The sequence below is a fragment of the Colletotrichum fructicola genome (genome assembly GCF_000319635.2).
Source record: "Colletotrichum fructicola Nara gc5 chromosome Unknown KSG_Nara_v1_contig08, whole genome shotgun sequence".
NCBI classification, from domain to species: domain Eukaryota; kingdom Fungi; phylum Ascomycota; class Sordariomycetes; order Glomerellales; family Glomerellaceae; genus Colletotrichum; species Colletotrichum fructicola.
Window position 1 is genome coordinate 1725721 of NW_027094058.1, and position 15543 is coordinate 1741263.

Consider the following 15543-nt stretch of genomic DNA (forward strand, 5'->3'; position numbering starts at 1 on the left):
ACCTTGATAAAGGATTAATACGCATTTCCCCTTCTTCTCCGATGTTTTCCGGGCCTTTGATTGGTGGTTTTCGTATCTTTGTCAAAAGTTCCTGCAGTATGTATGTCAGCAATGAGGGGACAAACACCGCGGACCGTCCGTGGCAACGAGGATCCGTGGATCGGCCCCGCTCGGGATTTGTCACTGCTGCACCAGACAGTTGTTGACACCTTACATCATGCCGTACCATTTTAACTCCTCACTCCCTGTAGTCTCATCAATATTTCAATCTGAAGTGCACATTGATTGAAGCATGCCATTGAGAGCTCGCGAAATAAACAAGCACAACATGTCCGGGCAACTCATCTTTTTCGACATTCCTAGCAGAGACGGCACTTGCTGGTCTCTGAACACGTGGAAAAGTAAGTCCCCTTGACCAGCAGATAGGAGAACAGAGCTAACACCGTTACCCAGCGCGCTTGGCTCTCAACTTCAAGGGGGTCGACTACAAGACGGAATGGCTCGAGTATCCTGACATTGCAGGCCGACTGCAGGCGGCCGGTCTCAAAGGCGACCCCGACCAGATCAGGCCTTTCACCTGCCCTACCGTCCAGTTTCCCGACGGCACATACATCATGAACAGCAAGAAAATCATTCCCCGCATCGAAGCCGACTATCCGGAGCCGCCCCTGTACCACGACGCAGACCTGTCTCAAGAAGCGCTCAAGCACATCGCCCCGGTTTGGGACGCCTTGGCACCTATTCTCCTCCCCGTGGCTCCTCGTGAGGTTCTGAACGAGCGCAGCGCGGAGTACTTCTGGCGGACGCGCAAGGAGTTTCTGGGCATGAGTCTTGACGAATTTGAAGAGAAGAACGGTGGCGAAAAGGCGTGGGAGAAGGCCAAGAAGCCCATCGAGGACGCTGCTGCGCTGTTGAACAAGACGGAGGGTCCCTTCTTTCTCGGGGATACGGGTAAGTCATCGCAGCCAGCAGGACGATTGATGCTAATAAGAGCCAGTTTCGTACGCCGATTTCCTCTATGTTGGCGTCATAGCGATGGCGAAGAGATTTAACGAGGAGAACTACCGCCGTATCGTCGAAATCTCGCCCGCATTTGACAAGCAGTTCAAGGCTTGTGGCCCTTGGCTTGAGAGAAACGATCACTGAGTAAGGAAAGTGATGGGACACTTTGTTTCGCACATCAAAGTCTTTTATCAGCAATGCTTTCTGCTTATTAGGGAATTGTCTATGAAATGATACAAAAGAAACCTCTGCATGTACCCAACTAGCTGAAGGCCAGACATGATCTTCCGCCTATCGTCTTTCCAACATTATGTTCCGCTCGTCCCCGAATGCATCGTTTTTGTACCGAGCAAGATCGCGGACGAGCCTCCCCGGGTGAATCCAGAGATACAACGCCATGATGGCAACCATGAGAGCAGCGTCGAAGGCGTATACAAAGAACTCATGCTTGATAATGTATCCGCCTTCTCCCTGGAGATACTCGATTCCCCTAACCAAACTCCTCACAAACATGAGGAGGGCCACTCCGTACGTCATCAAGTAGTACTTGTTCCAGTTGATCCCGGCGTGGGTCGCATTCAGATTGGGTGCCTCGCGCTTCGCCCACCGATGCGAGTGAGCGCAAGACAGCGCAAAGAGGCAAATGACGCCGAGCTGCGCGAGCAAGCCGCCCATGATGATCTTCCTACTCAGATCGATGGCCGAGGGGTCGCCGGAGGCCGGCATGATGGACCCAAACACCTGGCTGACGAAGCAGCCGATGTCGACGACGACGTAGAAGAATGCAGTGAGCCGCGGGCTGATGGCCGCATGGCGTCTAAGATCGAGGGCTATGATGATCCGGCCGAGACTCATGTAGATCGTTGCGGCGAAGAGGGGCGGGGATCCGAGGATGAGGAGGTTCTGCATGATGAAGGGGCCGACGGCGAGCGGCTTTTCGGATGCCTTTGCGCGGCCGTAGTAGCCGAACGCCTCGCCTGTGATTATTTTAGTCAAAGGAGAATTATTAGGTGCGAATGTTTAAAAGATAGAGTGCTTACCCACGCCGCCAAGTATGAACGGGAGAAAATGCCACGCGCGAAGCCAGAAGAAGTAGCCCACATGTCCCACGACACCAATAGCAAACAACACCACAAATGTCCAGGCTGCTCCTGCATTGGGCCTGTATTCGTAGAAGACGATTTGTGTGCCGTTTACAACCGGCCCAAAAGGGCCATCGCCGTCGTTCACCATGGTAATGGCAATGGTTGGGCGGAAGTCCGAAAGATAGCAGAGAAATACCCACAGTGGTAAGACAAAAGAACGGCAAAAAAGACAGTCAACAAAGAGACTAGAGAGAGAGTTAGAATCCAAAAGCTAGAAGACGCTGCTCTTATCATTAATGTTTCATGATTCAGGGGGGCGGGTCGCTGTGGCAGTGACACGGCTTTTTCGTATTCAAATACGAATTTTCGGGTTAGGGAGAAAGCTCAACGTTGACTCCAATCAGAATATTGCACACGAAACGCGTGTGTCCACTGATTTTGTTGAATACTTTTAACCCGAAATGGACATGGATAGTGCATAGGGTATTTTTCCGCATCGTCAAGTGTTTCCAAATACATTGGTCATGCGCATGTCCTTGTGGTACTTTGTACGCATTTCGGAGGGACTCGTAAAGAAAGTAAAGGCCTTAAGTAAGGACAGCCCTCTTTACTGTGTCTATAGTGATTCGTATCACACCAAAGAAAGTAGCATACCTAGAAAATTGGGCACCGTTTTGAACATGTCTGCCCATGCTTTCATGGACAGCGACATGTAGCCGATTGATAGACTGCGGGGACTGTTGGTAGGGCAGCGTTTTCAACGAGCTGTGTGGTCGTCTTATCCCTCAAGTCGGGAAACTTCGCAATATGCTGTTGAGAGTGGTTGAAAAAGGGCATGTTCCCAGAGTTGAGCTTGGTGTTTCCAACACTGTCTTCATCTTGCAATCCAATCAGCAATGCCATTTCGGAGGGTTGATGTGTGCAGTCTATGGGTTGAGATGAGGTGCAAGATGTGAAGCTTTGTGTGCGCCGTGTAATTGGCAACATGGGCGCAGATGGTAAGTTGGGAGCCTTACGATCTGATCTGATGGCAGGTTGATGGATAAGAGCAGTTTCTCACGGGCAGCTTGCAGGAATGACATGAGCCTCGCGCAGATTAGGCCAGCTGCTTGTCTTTGAGCATCGACAGTAGCCACTTGAACGTGTCATCATGGATTAGATCAGAACATTGCTAAACCTTTCCACATTTTAGAGAGCATGAAGTAATGTTCAAGGACATTTCATTGGTCTCATCTTCGAGACCTGAACATTTCATCCGCTTCCATACAATCACGGCAATTACCTAGCTTGGCATACTAATGGCAGTGTGATTCCAACTCCAGAAATTATCTCTTGTCGGATTGTTCCTCCTTGCGGTCTGACGTTGTACGTGACGCTTTCTCCCAATCGCAGAGTCGGCTAGCACGCCGAGATCGGTCCTCAATCGAACGAGAGGCATCTTTTACACAAAGGTTGGCCGTGAACCAGTCGGTTGTTTCGCGGAAGCCTCTGTCGCGTTCAAGATCTAGTCATCAGACTCTCTATACCATCAACGTATTGAACGCTATACTGGACCGTTCGCCATCGGATACAGTACTCCAGCTCTGCTGGGTTACCACTGCTAGGTAACGTGACGGAAGAAACCACTTAAGGAACATCGCCATGTGGTTTGGGCTGATCAGGCTATGCCCCGAAGTCCTCTGAAAGCTCAAAACGCTGCCCGTCCGTATATGACAGCAACTCACAGGAATCTTGATGAACCTAGCACGAATCAGCCACGCATTTGGCACAGCTGGCTTCCAAAGGAAATCTAAGGTGTTGTGAAGAAGATACGCTCGCAACAAGAGGATACCAGACTTGCAAATAACCGCCCTATCCACGTATACTCGAACAGATTCTTATCCTGGGAACGATACAAAGCGGGGGGGAAGTTATCGCCAAGCACAATTTTAGTTCGAGTCGCCAGCGTCCGGAGCTGAGAGCATGCGCCAGGGCGTTGCACGGCTCTTCCCCACGATGGGTACCGGCGAATGTTCACGCCTGTGACTTTTCTGCATCATCGCTGCCAGAGACTTGATCTGCGAGCGTGTCTCTGCAATGATCTATTCAGTTGGGCTGCGGTCCTAAAGGATCTGGATAAACATCAAGACCGAAAATCGTTACTGCCAAGTCACAGTGTCAGACACGCATAAAATAAATTGAACAGTCTACATCAAAACGGGATGGCCCACTTGATATTGGGGAGAAGATGGAATTGAGCGAAGGATCACAAGGTAGGATTCCTCGGGACTGCCAAGATCGGGTCGTTGTTCCAGAGACCGTGACACAGCCCCGGGGCGGACAATTCAGTCGGTGCGTAATTAAGAGCGCATAGTGACCTCCTCTCAGTCGCTTCGTAGGGATTCTTGGCAGCTGCAATCCGTCAGCAATATCTCCAGAAATAATCCGGAGGATTGCGTGTAAGTCGACTGGAAACCTTACGATGGCAGGGCGTCGGGCATGTGGGGTTATGCCGGCAGAAGAAATATCTTAGCCCGGCCACCAGCTGAAAGCCGTGCCTTGCTTGGCTCTTTTCGGCGCATGATGCAGTGCGAGGTTCGGGGCCGTAGTGTATATTGTGTCGCGCAGCTGCGAGAACAAGAAAAGTCCATTTGCTTGTATCAAGATTGCATGATGGGGTCGGCAAGTGGCACAAGACGGAGGCGTAGGCTCTTGACTCAGATTGAACTTTCGAACGGCCCGGGGGCGGTCCGGAAGTCGCCGCGTCGTCCGGACAAGATGCGCCGATGGGCTGGTTGAGACCCGCCTCCGACCGACCTGTAAGACCGTGGCGACAAACCCAACGGAATGAAAGCAGAGGGATATTGACGATCAAAAGCCCTTGCTTCAAACACTCTATCGCCGGCGAACTGTCTTAGAGTGTCTCTGGATGATGGGCACAGCAGACGGGTTGACGCGTGGGAGGCAGGTCACCATCAGTCAAGCTTTGATGGGACGCGCAAGTACCCGTTAGTGGTTCAGTTGCGCAAGCGTGTGGTTGCTTCTTCTAGAATCGATAATACAATTCGAGATGTCTGACCGGCGGCAGTGGAATATGGCAGGTGAGACTCTGACTTTGCCGCCAACGCGTCTGGATCATGACGCGATGGCCGGCAGTCGTGAGTCTCTTTCTCTGGCCGGTACTCGGTGATGCAGGTACAATGCGGGTGAGCAGCACCAACGGACGGTCGATTATGATCGGCAATGGGATGTAGGGCTTGAGCCTTGTGCATCTGGACAAGGTGAGTGCGAGCGAATGGTCCGACGCGCGAGGCAGGCCGGTCTTGGCATTGACCGGGGCTTGTCAAATCGTAAAAGTTGTCCGCTCATCGGGTAGGCGATCCTTGGGGGCCCGGAGGAGCTGGCGAGTGCAGGTGCGGGCACGTCAGAGAACGCCAAAACGTTAGCAATTGACTTCTTAGACGGGGAGAATGTGAAGCAGCCTGAATGGCAACTGAGATGATCGGCGAGGGACAGTATTGACTGAGGCGACTGGGTGAAAGGCGCAAAGGTGAAACTGAGAACAGACATCTCAAACGGCACGAGAAGCCGTACCCGTGCCGGTGCCTGATTCTTGATCAGATTGGCGTGTCGTGGCTGGCGGCCGTCGAAAGAAGGCGCCGCAATGGATTCGTAGGTCGATCGGGCGGAAGCCAAAAATAAGACATGGAATCAGACAGGAAATAAGAAACGGAATACTTGGCTGCCTGGTTGGGATGGTGTTGGGATGAGTTGGAAATGTCCCCATGTTCCTGAATGGCCTCATGTGGTGTCCAAACAATGGGTGACAGCCAGCTGGAGCCTTCAGCCCGAAACCATGCTTCTGTGCCTGCACGCCAAGTGTCTTGGTCATTTAGCAGTGGGTGCTAAGACGGTGTAAGGCTCGCAAACCATCTTGGCGAGGCCAAAGGGCTTTAAATTCAACAACGTGTTTGCTTGGCCTTTCAGGTCGTGGTTTATTTTGTGAAGGCGCCGTACTCCGTACCTGCGCTGGCGAAATGCTGTGTCGCTGGGATAAATGGCAGTGTTGGTGGTCAATGAGAAGAAGAAGCATAAACATAAAATAGGTATCCCGACCTTGCCAGAAACGGAAACGCTCAGGTCGCCCACGTGCCTGCCTCTTCATCGACGGTTCCCCCAGCAAAGAGGCTGGTCAGGAAGGAGCAAAAGAGTGCCTGGGCAGGAACAGGAAGCATTGAGGGGAAGGACCACCTGCCCCTGCCCTGCCCTGGCCATGAGCAGTCAGCCAGTCATCAGTCAAGCAACGGCAGGCGCGACACCGAATTGGCGGCAGTTGCAGCCAGCGATGAAAGGGGAAACTGTGACAGCAGCACGCTTTCCGCGGCCTGCACAAAGTTGGAAAGCACAACGGATGACCGACGTTGTTTCCTTTCCATCAGAAACATAATCGTAAGGCTGATGAAACCAATCACACCCACGGAAATGCAACCCTCCCAACCAAACATCCAGTCGGGCAGTGACTACCCTCGGCATCGGAAGAAGGTGCGGTTACTGCTCCTGTACCTACCTACTAGGGGTGTGATCTTGTCAGAAAGTCCGGGATGGAATTCGGAAGTTCGCCGTGGATAACCGCTGTGGCGGTGGCCCTGATCCCCTGGGATTAAGGACAAGTTTGGCATGATGACCTTGAGAGATATTTGCCATAAAAGCGACCCTGAGAGGTATTAAGCAGAGTTTTTCCAGTCTGGACAAACCCTGATAGCTAGGGTAACTAAGCCCTACCTTGGGACATAAAAGAAGTCCTAGAAGATCCTCGGTTGAAGAAGAGGAGAAGATTTTTCATAAGACAATACACATCACTTTTCTGGTCCTATGACTTGGTGCACGATTCGACAATTAACAGTCTGAAGAGCCTCAACCCGATCGCCAGTGCGTCCATCGGAACGGACGAAACGAACGCCAAGTCACGAATAAGGGCTTCTGTCATCTAACAGGACCCAATACACTGGACACTTGTGTACAACGTCTACTTCCTGTTATAAGTACCTCACAATGGCTTTAGACTCAAAGAAGCTAAGTCTCGATGGACCTGACGACTGGGTCCTTTGGATCGATCAACTACGATCAAAGTCACAGCTGTATAACCTTTGGCAATACTTGAATCCCGAATCAAAGCCTCAAGGTAACCTTGCTACACGACTACGCCCACCTCGCGAACCAAATATTACCGACTTCTCGATAACGGCACAAGCGAGGAATCGGAGAGCACAAGCCCAAGAAGAGGAGGGAGTAGACACTCCTGACTTAGCCTCAGAAGCATCGCTAGATATCCCAGAGACCATTCGAGACTTATCCAGTGCTGACGCAGCTATATATAATAACCAGTGGACTGAGTACAACAATAAGGCTAAACAACATGAGATCCTGATTAAGAATCTTGCGACAGTTCAGACGTGGATTCAGACCACAGTTTCAGAATCCCTTCTTCGAAGCTGCTGTACTGCGGACAAACCTATTGACGTCTGGATATCGAACCTCAAGGACAGAGTGGGCATCAGTAGTGTCGACCGGCTGAGAGCCGCCCACGTCCAGTATCAACAGACCCTCACACAACCTCTTAGAAAGAGACTCTCAACAAGGAAGGAGGTTGAGGATTGGGTGACTCAATGGGACCAAGCCATCCACGAAGCGAAAGAAGCTGAGGTAGCAGGAGTTACTCAGTCAGCTATATGGTTTCCTGAACTTATATCAGCCCTTCGCCAGAGCCCTATCTGCACTTGGGCTGATTCCTTTGAAGTTCTGAAGATATCTGACGCTGATAAGGGGACTCTGACGCCTGGCGAAGTTATCTCAGCCATCCGGACCCATCTCCGCGCGACAAATGAGGTCGCCACCACCAAAGGAAAGATCGGAAGAGGAGTCTTTGGCCCTACGACAGAGCTGAAAAGCCAGCAAGAGGAAGGCCCCCGTCGGGGGAGTAGCTCCCGAGGAAGAGCAAGGGGACGGGGCCAAGATCGAAAGAGACCCTACGAGGGAGACCAAGACTCTCGATACAACCAACTCTGTGAAGCGTGCAGAGGTCGACACCCACTAAGCCGTTGCTACTACGCCTTTCCAGAAAAGAGGTACCAAGGATTTATCCCTAATAGTATCCTCGAAGAAGCAGTTGCCCTAAAGATGAAGGGTGACCCAGACCTTATTGATCGAATAAGGAAGTGTAAGGTCAATGACGAGAGCAATTGACTACATGGAAGATGCCGAGGAAAGTCGTTATTTCCTCCTGCAGCCTTTCATGTGGGCGATGAAAAGTACCCCTTGATCAACTCAGCTATTCTGGATTCCGGAGCCACAATTCACATCTTCAACAACCCCTCGCGATTCCACAACCTAGTTGGAGCTGCTACTGGAGACTACCTGTGGGCTGGAACCCAGCCAGTCCCTATTGAGGGCTATGGAACTGTCGACATATACCCATCCGCCAACAACAACTCTAGCACTCGAATACGACTATACAACGTGGCTCTATGTCGCCAGATGGCGAGCAACCTGGTCTCATACAGCCAGCTACGAAAGAGAGGAATATGGTGGGACTCAAGCCCTGGGAATAACTGCATGAGGAAATCAGACTACACCTTCTTATGCAATATCCAAGAATCCTACGGTCAACAAGTACTTGAGTATCGAGAGCCAACTTCATATGCAGGTTCTTTCAACATCACAACTGAGAATCCGCCACAGCCAGCTAAAAGAAACCGGTATACATCAACAACCCGCCGGAAACCAATAAGTGGTGATGCCCTCCTTTGGCACCGAAGACTCGGCCATCCGGGGCCTCAAGTACTCCGCCACTTAGCGAACGCGGCAAGAGGAGTCAGACTGCAAGGAGCTCATAATCCTATCACCACTGTCGACTGCGATGCGTGTGGAACAGCGAAAGCCTACCGAGTAGTCCGACGCGCCCCTCGAGAGTCAGTCAAGAGGGCCAAGTGTGGAGAACGAATAGCCATAGACTTCCACGACTTCAACCAAGGGTACCGGGGCTACGTCTCGGCCCTGCTATTCACAGACCGGCCCTCAGGATACTCATGGGACTACTACCTCATAGACCGAACGACTACAACACTAAAAACGGCAATCAACGAATTCCTCGCTCTCATGAAGACTCAGTATGAGATTACAGTGAAAACTCTTGAGTGCGATGGAGAGCTGCCACGCCACCCCCAGATTGAGGATGTGTTACGCGAAATTGGCATGATCCTAGAGGTCTCAGCGCCAAATACCCAGGCGCAAAATGGGGGAGCGGAAAGAGTAGGAGGGGTCATCAAAACAAAAGCAAGAGCTATGAGAGGTGGTGCGAAGCTACCGGAATACCTCTGGCCTGAGACTACCGCCGCCGCCACCTATCTCAACAACCGGACGCCGACAGCGGCGAGGGGGTGGAAGTCGCCCTACGAGTTATTCCATGAAGCCTTTAGAGAGGACGAATCAAGAGTTCCTGACTTATCCCACCTTCGCTCTTATGGGTGCAAGGCATATAGCATGACGACAGACGCACAACTACACTGCAACCGTCGGAGGAAGCTCTCACCGCGCGCCTGGATTGGTTACCTGGTCGGATACTCCTCAAGCAACTCCTACAGAATCTGGAACCCAATCAACAGCCAAGTCTTCACAACCCGGGATGTTATCTTCAACGAATCAGAACACTTTAATGGTAATATAGCATCACTGAAGGATGACTTACTACAGCTAGATCTCGAAGAAATCCAAGCTACAATTGCTCGCTTAGTCTCTGAATCTCAAAGGCTAGAGCCACTACCACAAGATGCGGACGAGGAAGCTGATGAGATCGAGGAGGGCGCAGCAGCGCCTCAAGAAGTCATCGCTGCAGCAGCTAAGAATACAGAACCACTCCCTCAGGGACACCCTGAAGGCGAGTATCAATATACCCAAGCTAAGTTTTCGCTCTTACCTACTCCTCCACAGTCCCCACCAGCTGCGTTTTTCGCCCAGCTCAAGGAGGTCGAAGAGAGGGGGTGGGAATATATTGATAATAGATACGAGAAGATATCTCGCGCTCCGCCTCAACGCGTGACGCCGCGAACCTCGTTCAAAGCCGCCTTCCTTGCAGGAGCAACCAAAAGAATCAAGAGACTACCTCTGATGTTGCGGTCGTGGCCTGGCCAGCCCGATACGGCTCCAGAGAGTACAAAAGAAAATACAGGGTTGACGTCGTTGAGAAAGACTCCCAGTCCAATATTGGATGGAGAGGCATGCCGAATTGGCGCCCACTGGAAGAGTCTGCCTCCGCTCCCCGCGTCTCACGATAGGTTGAAGGATCATCCTTGCGGTAAAGAATTTAGAGAGGCTGAAATAAGCCACCTCGACGGTCATAAAAAGACTAGATCGTGGGAAGAAGTCCTACGAAGGAGCGCAAAGGGTCACAAGATCCTAGGATGCCATTGGGTATACACCTACAAGCTTGATAAGCACGGCAGGCTCATGAAATACAAAGCGCGCCTTGTTATTCGAGGAGACCAACAACCACGAGACGTACGGGAGACGTACGCAGCAACTCTCGCCGGAGCTTCGTTTAGGACTCTGGTGGCTATAGCTAACCGATTCGACCTCATGTTACTACAATACGACGCAGTTAACGCCTTCGTGCATGCTGATATCGATGAGGAAGTATATATGGAGATGCCGCCAGGACACCGCAAGAATGGATATATCCTGCGCCTAAGAAAGGCACTCTATGGCTTACGCCGCTCTCCTCTCCTTTGGCAAAGACATCTTGAGGAAGGACTCCGCCGTTTGAGATTCACTCGAGTAAAAGGAGAAAACTGCTGTTGGAAGAAGGGGAAGATTATGTTCTTCTTCTATGTTGACGACTGCGTCTTCGCCTTCCCTGAATCTCTTCATGAAGAAGCAAATTCGCTAATCAAACAACTGCAGTCAAAATACCACCTTGAGGGTGGAAAAGAGCTTCATTGGTTTCTTGGAATCGAAGTTTTACGGGATCGAAAAAGCCGTCGGCTCTGGCTCTCACAGTCGGTTTACATTGAAAAGCTCGCGAAATTATTGAAGCATGACGACCCTGCCTGTGATGAATATACAGGAAAAGGATACCTTATTCCTATGAGCCCCGAAGAGCTTCTCCCTTATGAGGGAGAGGCCACGCTCACAGAAGTCAACCTATACCAACGAAAGATCGGTTCAATCCTGTACGCAGCAGTAATGACGAGACCTGATGTCGCCTTCGCCGCAAGCAGACTTGCTCGGTTCAACCAAAATCCAGGGCCTAAACACCACAAGGCGGCAAGTCGAGTGATACGATACCTTCTAGAGACTCAGCACCTCTGCCTTGAATATGGTTCAGACCCAGGGTCAGACTCGGAAGGCCTACAGGTGGCGTCAGACGCCAGCTTCGCGGACAACTCCCTGGACAGGAAGAGCTCCCAAGCGTTCGCTATGAAGGTATTCGGTGGGCTGACAATGTGGAGAGCAAATAAGCAAGCAACGGTTACAACTTCAACAACAGAAGCAGAGCTTCTTGCACTATCCCAAGCAGCTCGCGAGGGACTCTTCATGAGCCGACTTCTTTCCTCCCTGCACATCGATCTCCCCTTAGAGAGAGGAGCCAATGCCTCCTACGGAGACGAGGAACCCCTCAGGCCTACGGTCACAATACAATGCGATAACCTGCAGACTATTGGCCTTGTGACGAAGGAGTTAGTACAACTACAAACGAGGCTACGTCACGTGGATATACATAACCACTGGCTTCGTCAGGAAGTAGAAGAACGACGAATACGGGTTATATACACTCCTTCGACAGAACTTATGGCCGATGGATTCACAAAGGCACTCCCTCTACAGCCCTTTCAGCGTTTTCGAACCCAAATCGGCCTCGTGGATAAATCAGAGGCCCTGGCCGCAAGTCGTCAGAAAGACCTTGAAGAGAACTCAGAGGTCTGGAAGAAGCTGGCTCAGGAAATTGACGTATGGGCTATGGAGGAACACGATGTAAACAATCAGGCTCAAGAACGGAAAGAGTAACACACGATTACCTACAAACTGAAGAGCTCTGATGGAAGCGAAGGACTATGGATTTGGACGATTCAGACCTCAGGGGGTGACCGGACATGAAGATAGGCTACAGCGGACGCTATAGCCTAAGGGGGTGTGTCAGAAAGTCCGGGATGGAATTCGGAAGTTCGCCGTGGATAACCGCTGTGGCGGTGGCCCTGATCCCCTGGGATTAAGGACAAGTTTGGCATGATGACCTTGAGAGATATTTGCCATAAAAGCGACCCTGAGAGGTATTAAGCAGAGTTTTTCCAGTCTGGACAAACCCTGATAGCTAGGGTAACTAAGCCCTACCTTGGGACATAAAAGAAGTCCTAGAAGATCCTCGGTTGAAGAAGAGGAGAAGATTTTTCATAAGACAATACACATCACTTTTCTGGTCCTATGACTTGGTGCACGATTCGACAGATCTTCTCCCTAGTACTAGGCTCTAGTACGAGGCACCTCTAGTATAGGGTTATTCTCTAACGTAACGGAAGCTTAGAAAAACCTCGTTTTTATACACTTAGCCTTTCTAGGCACTGATTTATTACTAGTGATAAGGGGACCTTAGTATGAGGCCTTAGTATTAGAGTTATATAAAAAATAACTATATACCCCCTCGCTTAGTATATAGTATTTAAGTTTTCTATTATTTAAGGCTTTTCTGCTATATAAAAAGCTTAGCTTATAGAGAGAGTGCTTTTTAATCTTTTCTATAAATTAGATTTTAGTATATAGTATTTCTATAACTAGTTAAGTAGTTAGACCTCTTATATAGTAGAATTAATACCTCTATTATACTTTTTAATAATAATAAAGCTATTAATAAAGCTATTAATTTAGTAATATAGAGTACTTATATTATTTAACTTAATAAGAGTAATTATTAAGTAATTATTAAAGAACTACTAATAAAGGTAGCCTTATAGGGGTATGTAAGTATACTAAAGGATTACTAGTAAGGTTACCTCACTACTTCTTTAAGATATTTTAGATAACTAAGAGGTAATTTAATATATTTATTTAATAGCTAAATAAGTATATTAGTTTATAAAACTCTTAATATATAATAATAAAGTAAAAACTATTAATATTCCTATATATTATAAGCTAAAGCTACTCTTAGTATACTACTACCTATATATTTAGAGTTAGCTAAAGTATAATATTATAATATATTAAGTTTTTATTTACTACTTATATTGTAACAGGCTAGGCCTGTCACATGGGATGCTCTCGGCTATGTTCGGCACTGAGTAAGACATCAAGGGATAGGATATCAAGGGATAGGATATCAGGGTCGAAGATAAAAGGGCATGTAGATGTAGCTGAGATGAACAAGAAACCTTCCTTCCTCATCTGAGGATTCTCATTTGAGAAAGGAAGTACGAGTTGCAACATTGCTCCTACCAACCCTTTGCAATATTAAGCTATATAAAGTATATATTTAACCTATAGTAGAAAATAAGATCTTATTAGATATTAAAAGGGACCTTAAAAGAGAAGCTTTTTTAAGCTATATAAATATTATTAATAATATTTTAATCTATACTTTTATATTAGAAAAAAAGTAGAAGACTTAGCGTTATTAGAAAGGCTTTATAAGCTAGAACGTCTTTATAGTAATAAAGTTTAATAGTAGCTTCTTATATATATTTATTAGCGTTAAGAGGTTAATCTATAACTTCAAGCTAGTAATATTTAACTTATATATAACTAAAAGTTTATTATACTAAAAAGTAGATATTTTCTTATTAATATTAAGTTTAAAAATAGGAATAACTTTAGTATTCTATATTATAAAACTTATTACTATCTATAAGATTAGAGAGATATAAACCTACTTCTAATAACTACTAAAAAGCTATATAGTCTTAAGTATAGCTAGCTTTAAGTGATTATAGAATAAGTTTTTAGGCGTCTTAAGAAGAAGTTTTATATTATTTATAATTTAGCGCTAAAATATAACTTGAAGTAATAAACTACTATAATACATATAGAAACAATACTATATAACTTTTTAATAATCTATTTACTAATAAAAGTAAAGCTAGGAGAAGGAGAAGGTTAAAATAATATCAATATTAATATATTATATTAATAAGTAGATAACTACTATAGAGGTAAGTTAATAAAGGAAATTTATAATATTATAGTAGTAGAGATATAATTAAAGTAGTAAGTAAAAAAGAAGTAGTAAATAAGATAATAAGTTAAGATTAATATTAGTAGTAGTAGGTTAATATAGTAATATATATTAAAAAACACTCTTTTTTTAATATTAACGCTATATAGTATATATATAAAAAGTATATTAAAAGAATGCTTACTTCTTTAGTATCTAGTTAATATATAATCTTTTAAGCTTATTACTACTTTTTATTTTATTCTAAAAAACTACTAGTAATATAACTAAGTTTAAAGTCTTAATAAGAGCTCCCTTATAACTACTATATATTATACTACTATTAACTTACTTTAAAAATATATTTTAAAGTTAGTAAGAGTAATATTAATTACTATTTTACCCTTTATTACCTCCTCTAACTTTCTCTACCTTCTTTCCTTTATAAATTAAATATTTTAGCTTATAAAAACCTAGCTCTTAGCGTTTATAATTATTTTATTATTTTATTATATTTGTAATATATTAAATAAGTATAGTTATTAGTATTTATAATATTAAATATTAAAATAAGGGTATATAAGAGTGTGTACTTAATATAAAGTAGCTATTTTATAAGGTTAATAAAGTAAGTAGATTAAGCGTATTATTAATAATATTATCCTCCTCCTTACTAGAGTTATTAACTTCCTCCTTATTATTACTCTTATTACTCTTATTACTCTTATTACTCTTATTACTCTTATTACTCTTATTACTCTTATTACTCTTATTACTCTTATTACTCTTATTACTCTTATTACTCTTATTGCTCTTATTTTCTTTATTAGAGTTCTTTACTTATATAAGATCTTCTATAGTATATATATTCTCACTAGTCCTTAAGCTTCTATTTTATATCTCTAAGTATAGCTAAAGCTAACTTAGCTTTATAGTTTATATCTATAATAACTTAAGGTTATTAGTTGAAAAGGCTTTCTTTTTATTATTATTATTATAGTATATAATATTAGTTATTATATTAAAGGTATTACTTAACTTTAGTGCTATTTATACTTATAGAGAGAACTTCTTTTTTTTTAATATAGAACTTATTATATATATAATCTAGTGTTATAATATAGCTAAAGATCTTTATATTATTAAAGCTTTTTATAATCTCTACTTATATTAGCTTTAAGGTTTATAGCTTATTAATATTTAGCTTCTTATCATAAAAAGTATATAGAAGTTCTTATATAAATATTAATATTTAATAAAGTAATTAGTATGTCTATAAAC

The 15543-nt window shown here is 45.7% G+C and overlaps 3 protein-coding genes across 3 annotated transcripts; 2 read left to right on the forward strand and 1 right to left on the reverse strand.

Annotated features, from left to right (window-relative positions):
• Positions 1 to 328: 328 nt before the first annotated feature.
• Positions 329 to 1146, forward strand: ustS-1 (Glutathione S-transferase-like protein ustS; the record flags this gene model as incomplete). The annotated part of the gene is made up of 3 exons (XM_032036305.1): positions 329 to 401; positions 454 to 951; positions 998 to 1146. 3 exons carry the CDS (start codon positions 329 to 331, stop codon positions 1144 to 1146), a joined length of 720 nt encoding a protein of 239 aa, XP_031884917.1.
• A 147-nt stretch (positions 1147 to 1293) lies between these two features.
• On the reverse strand, positions 1294 to 2235 carry PUG1 (Protoporphyrin uptake protein 1; the record flags this gene model as incomplete). The annotated part of the gene is made up of 2 exons (XM_032036306.1): positions 1294 to 1979; positions 2043 to 2235. 2 exons carry the CDS (start codon positions 2233 to 2235, stop codon positions 1294 to 1296), a joined length of 879 nt encoding a protein of 292 aa, XP_031884916.1.
• Positions 2236 to 8243: 6008 nt separating this feature from the next.
• Positions 8244 to 12125, forward strand: CGGC5_v013554 (Retrovirus-related Pol polyprotein from transposon TNT; the record flags this gene model as incomplete). The annotated part of the gene is made up of 2 exons (XM_066152940.1): positions 8244 to 8283; positions 8353 to 12125. The coding sequence occupies 2 exons, from the start codon at positions 8244 to 8246 to the stop codon at positions 12123 to 12125; spliced, it is 3813 nt and encodes a 1270-aa protein (XP_066007737.1).
• Between the last annotated feature and the right edge of the window lie 3418 nt (positions 12126 to 15543).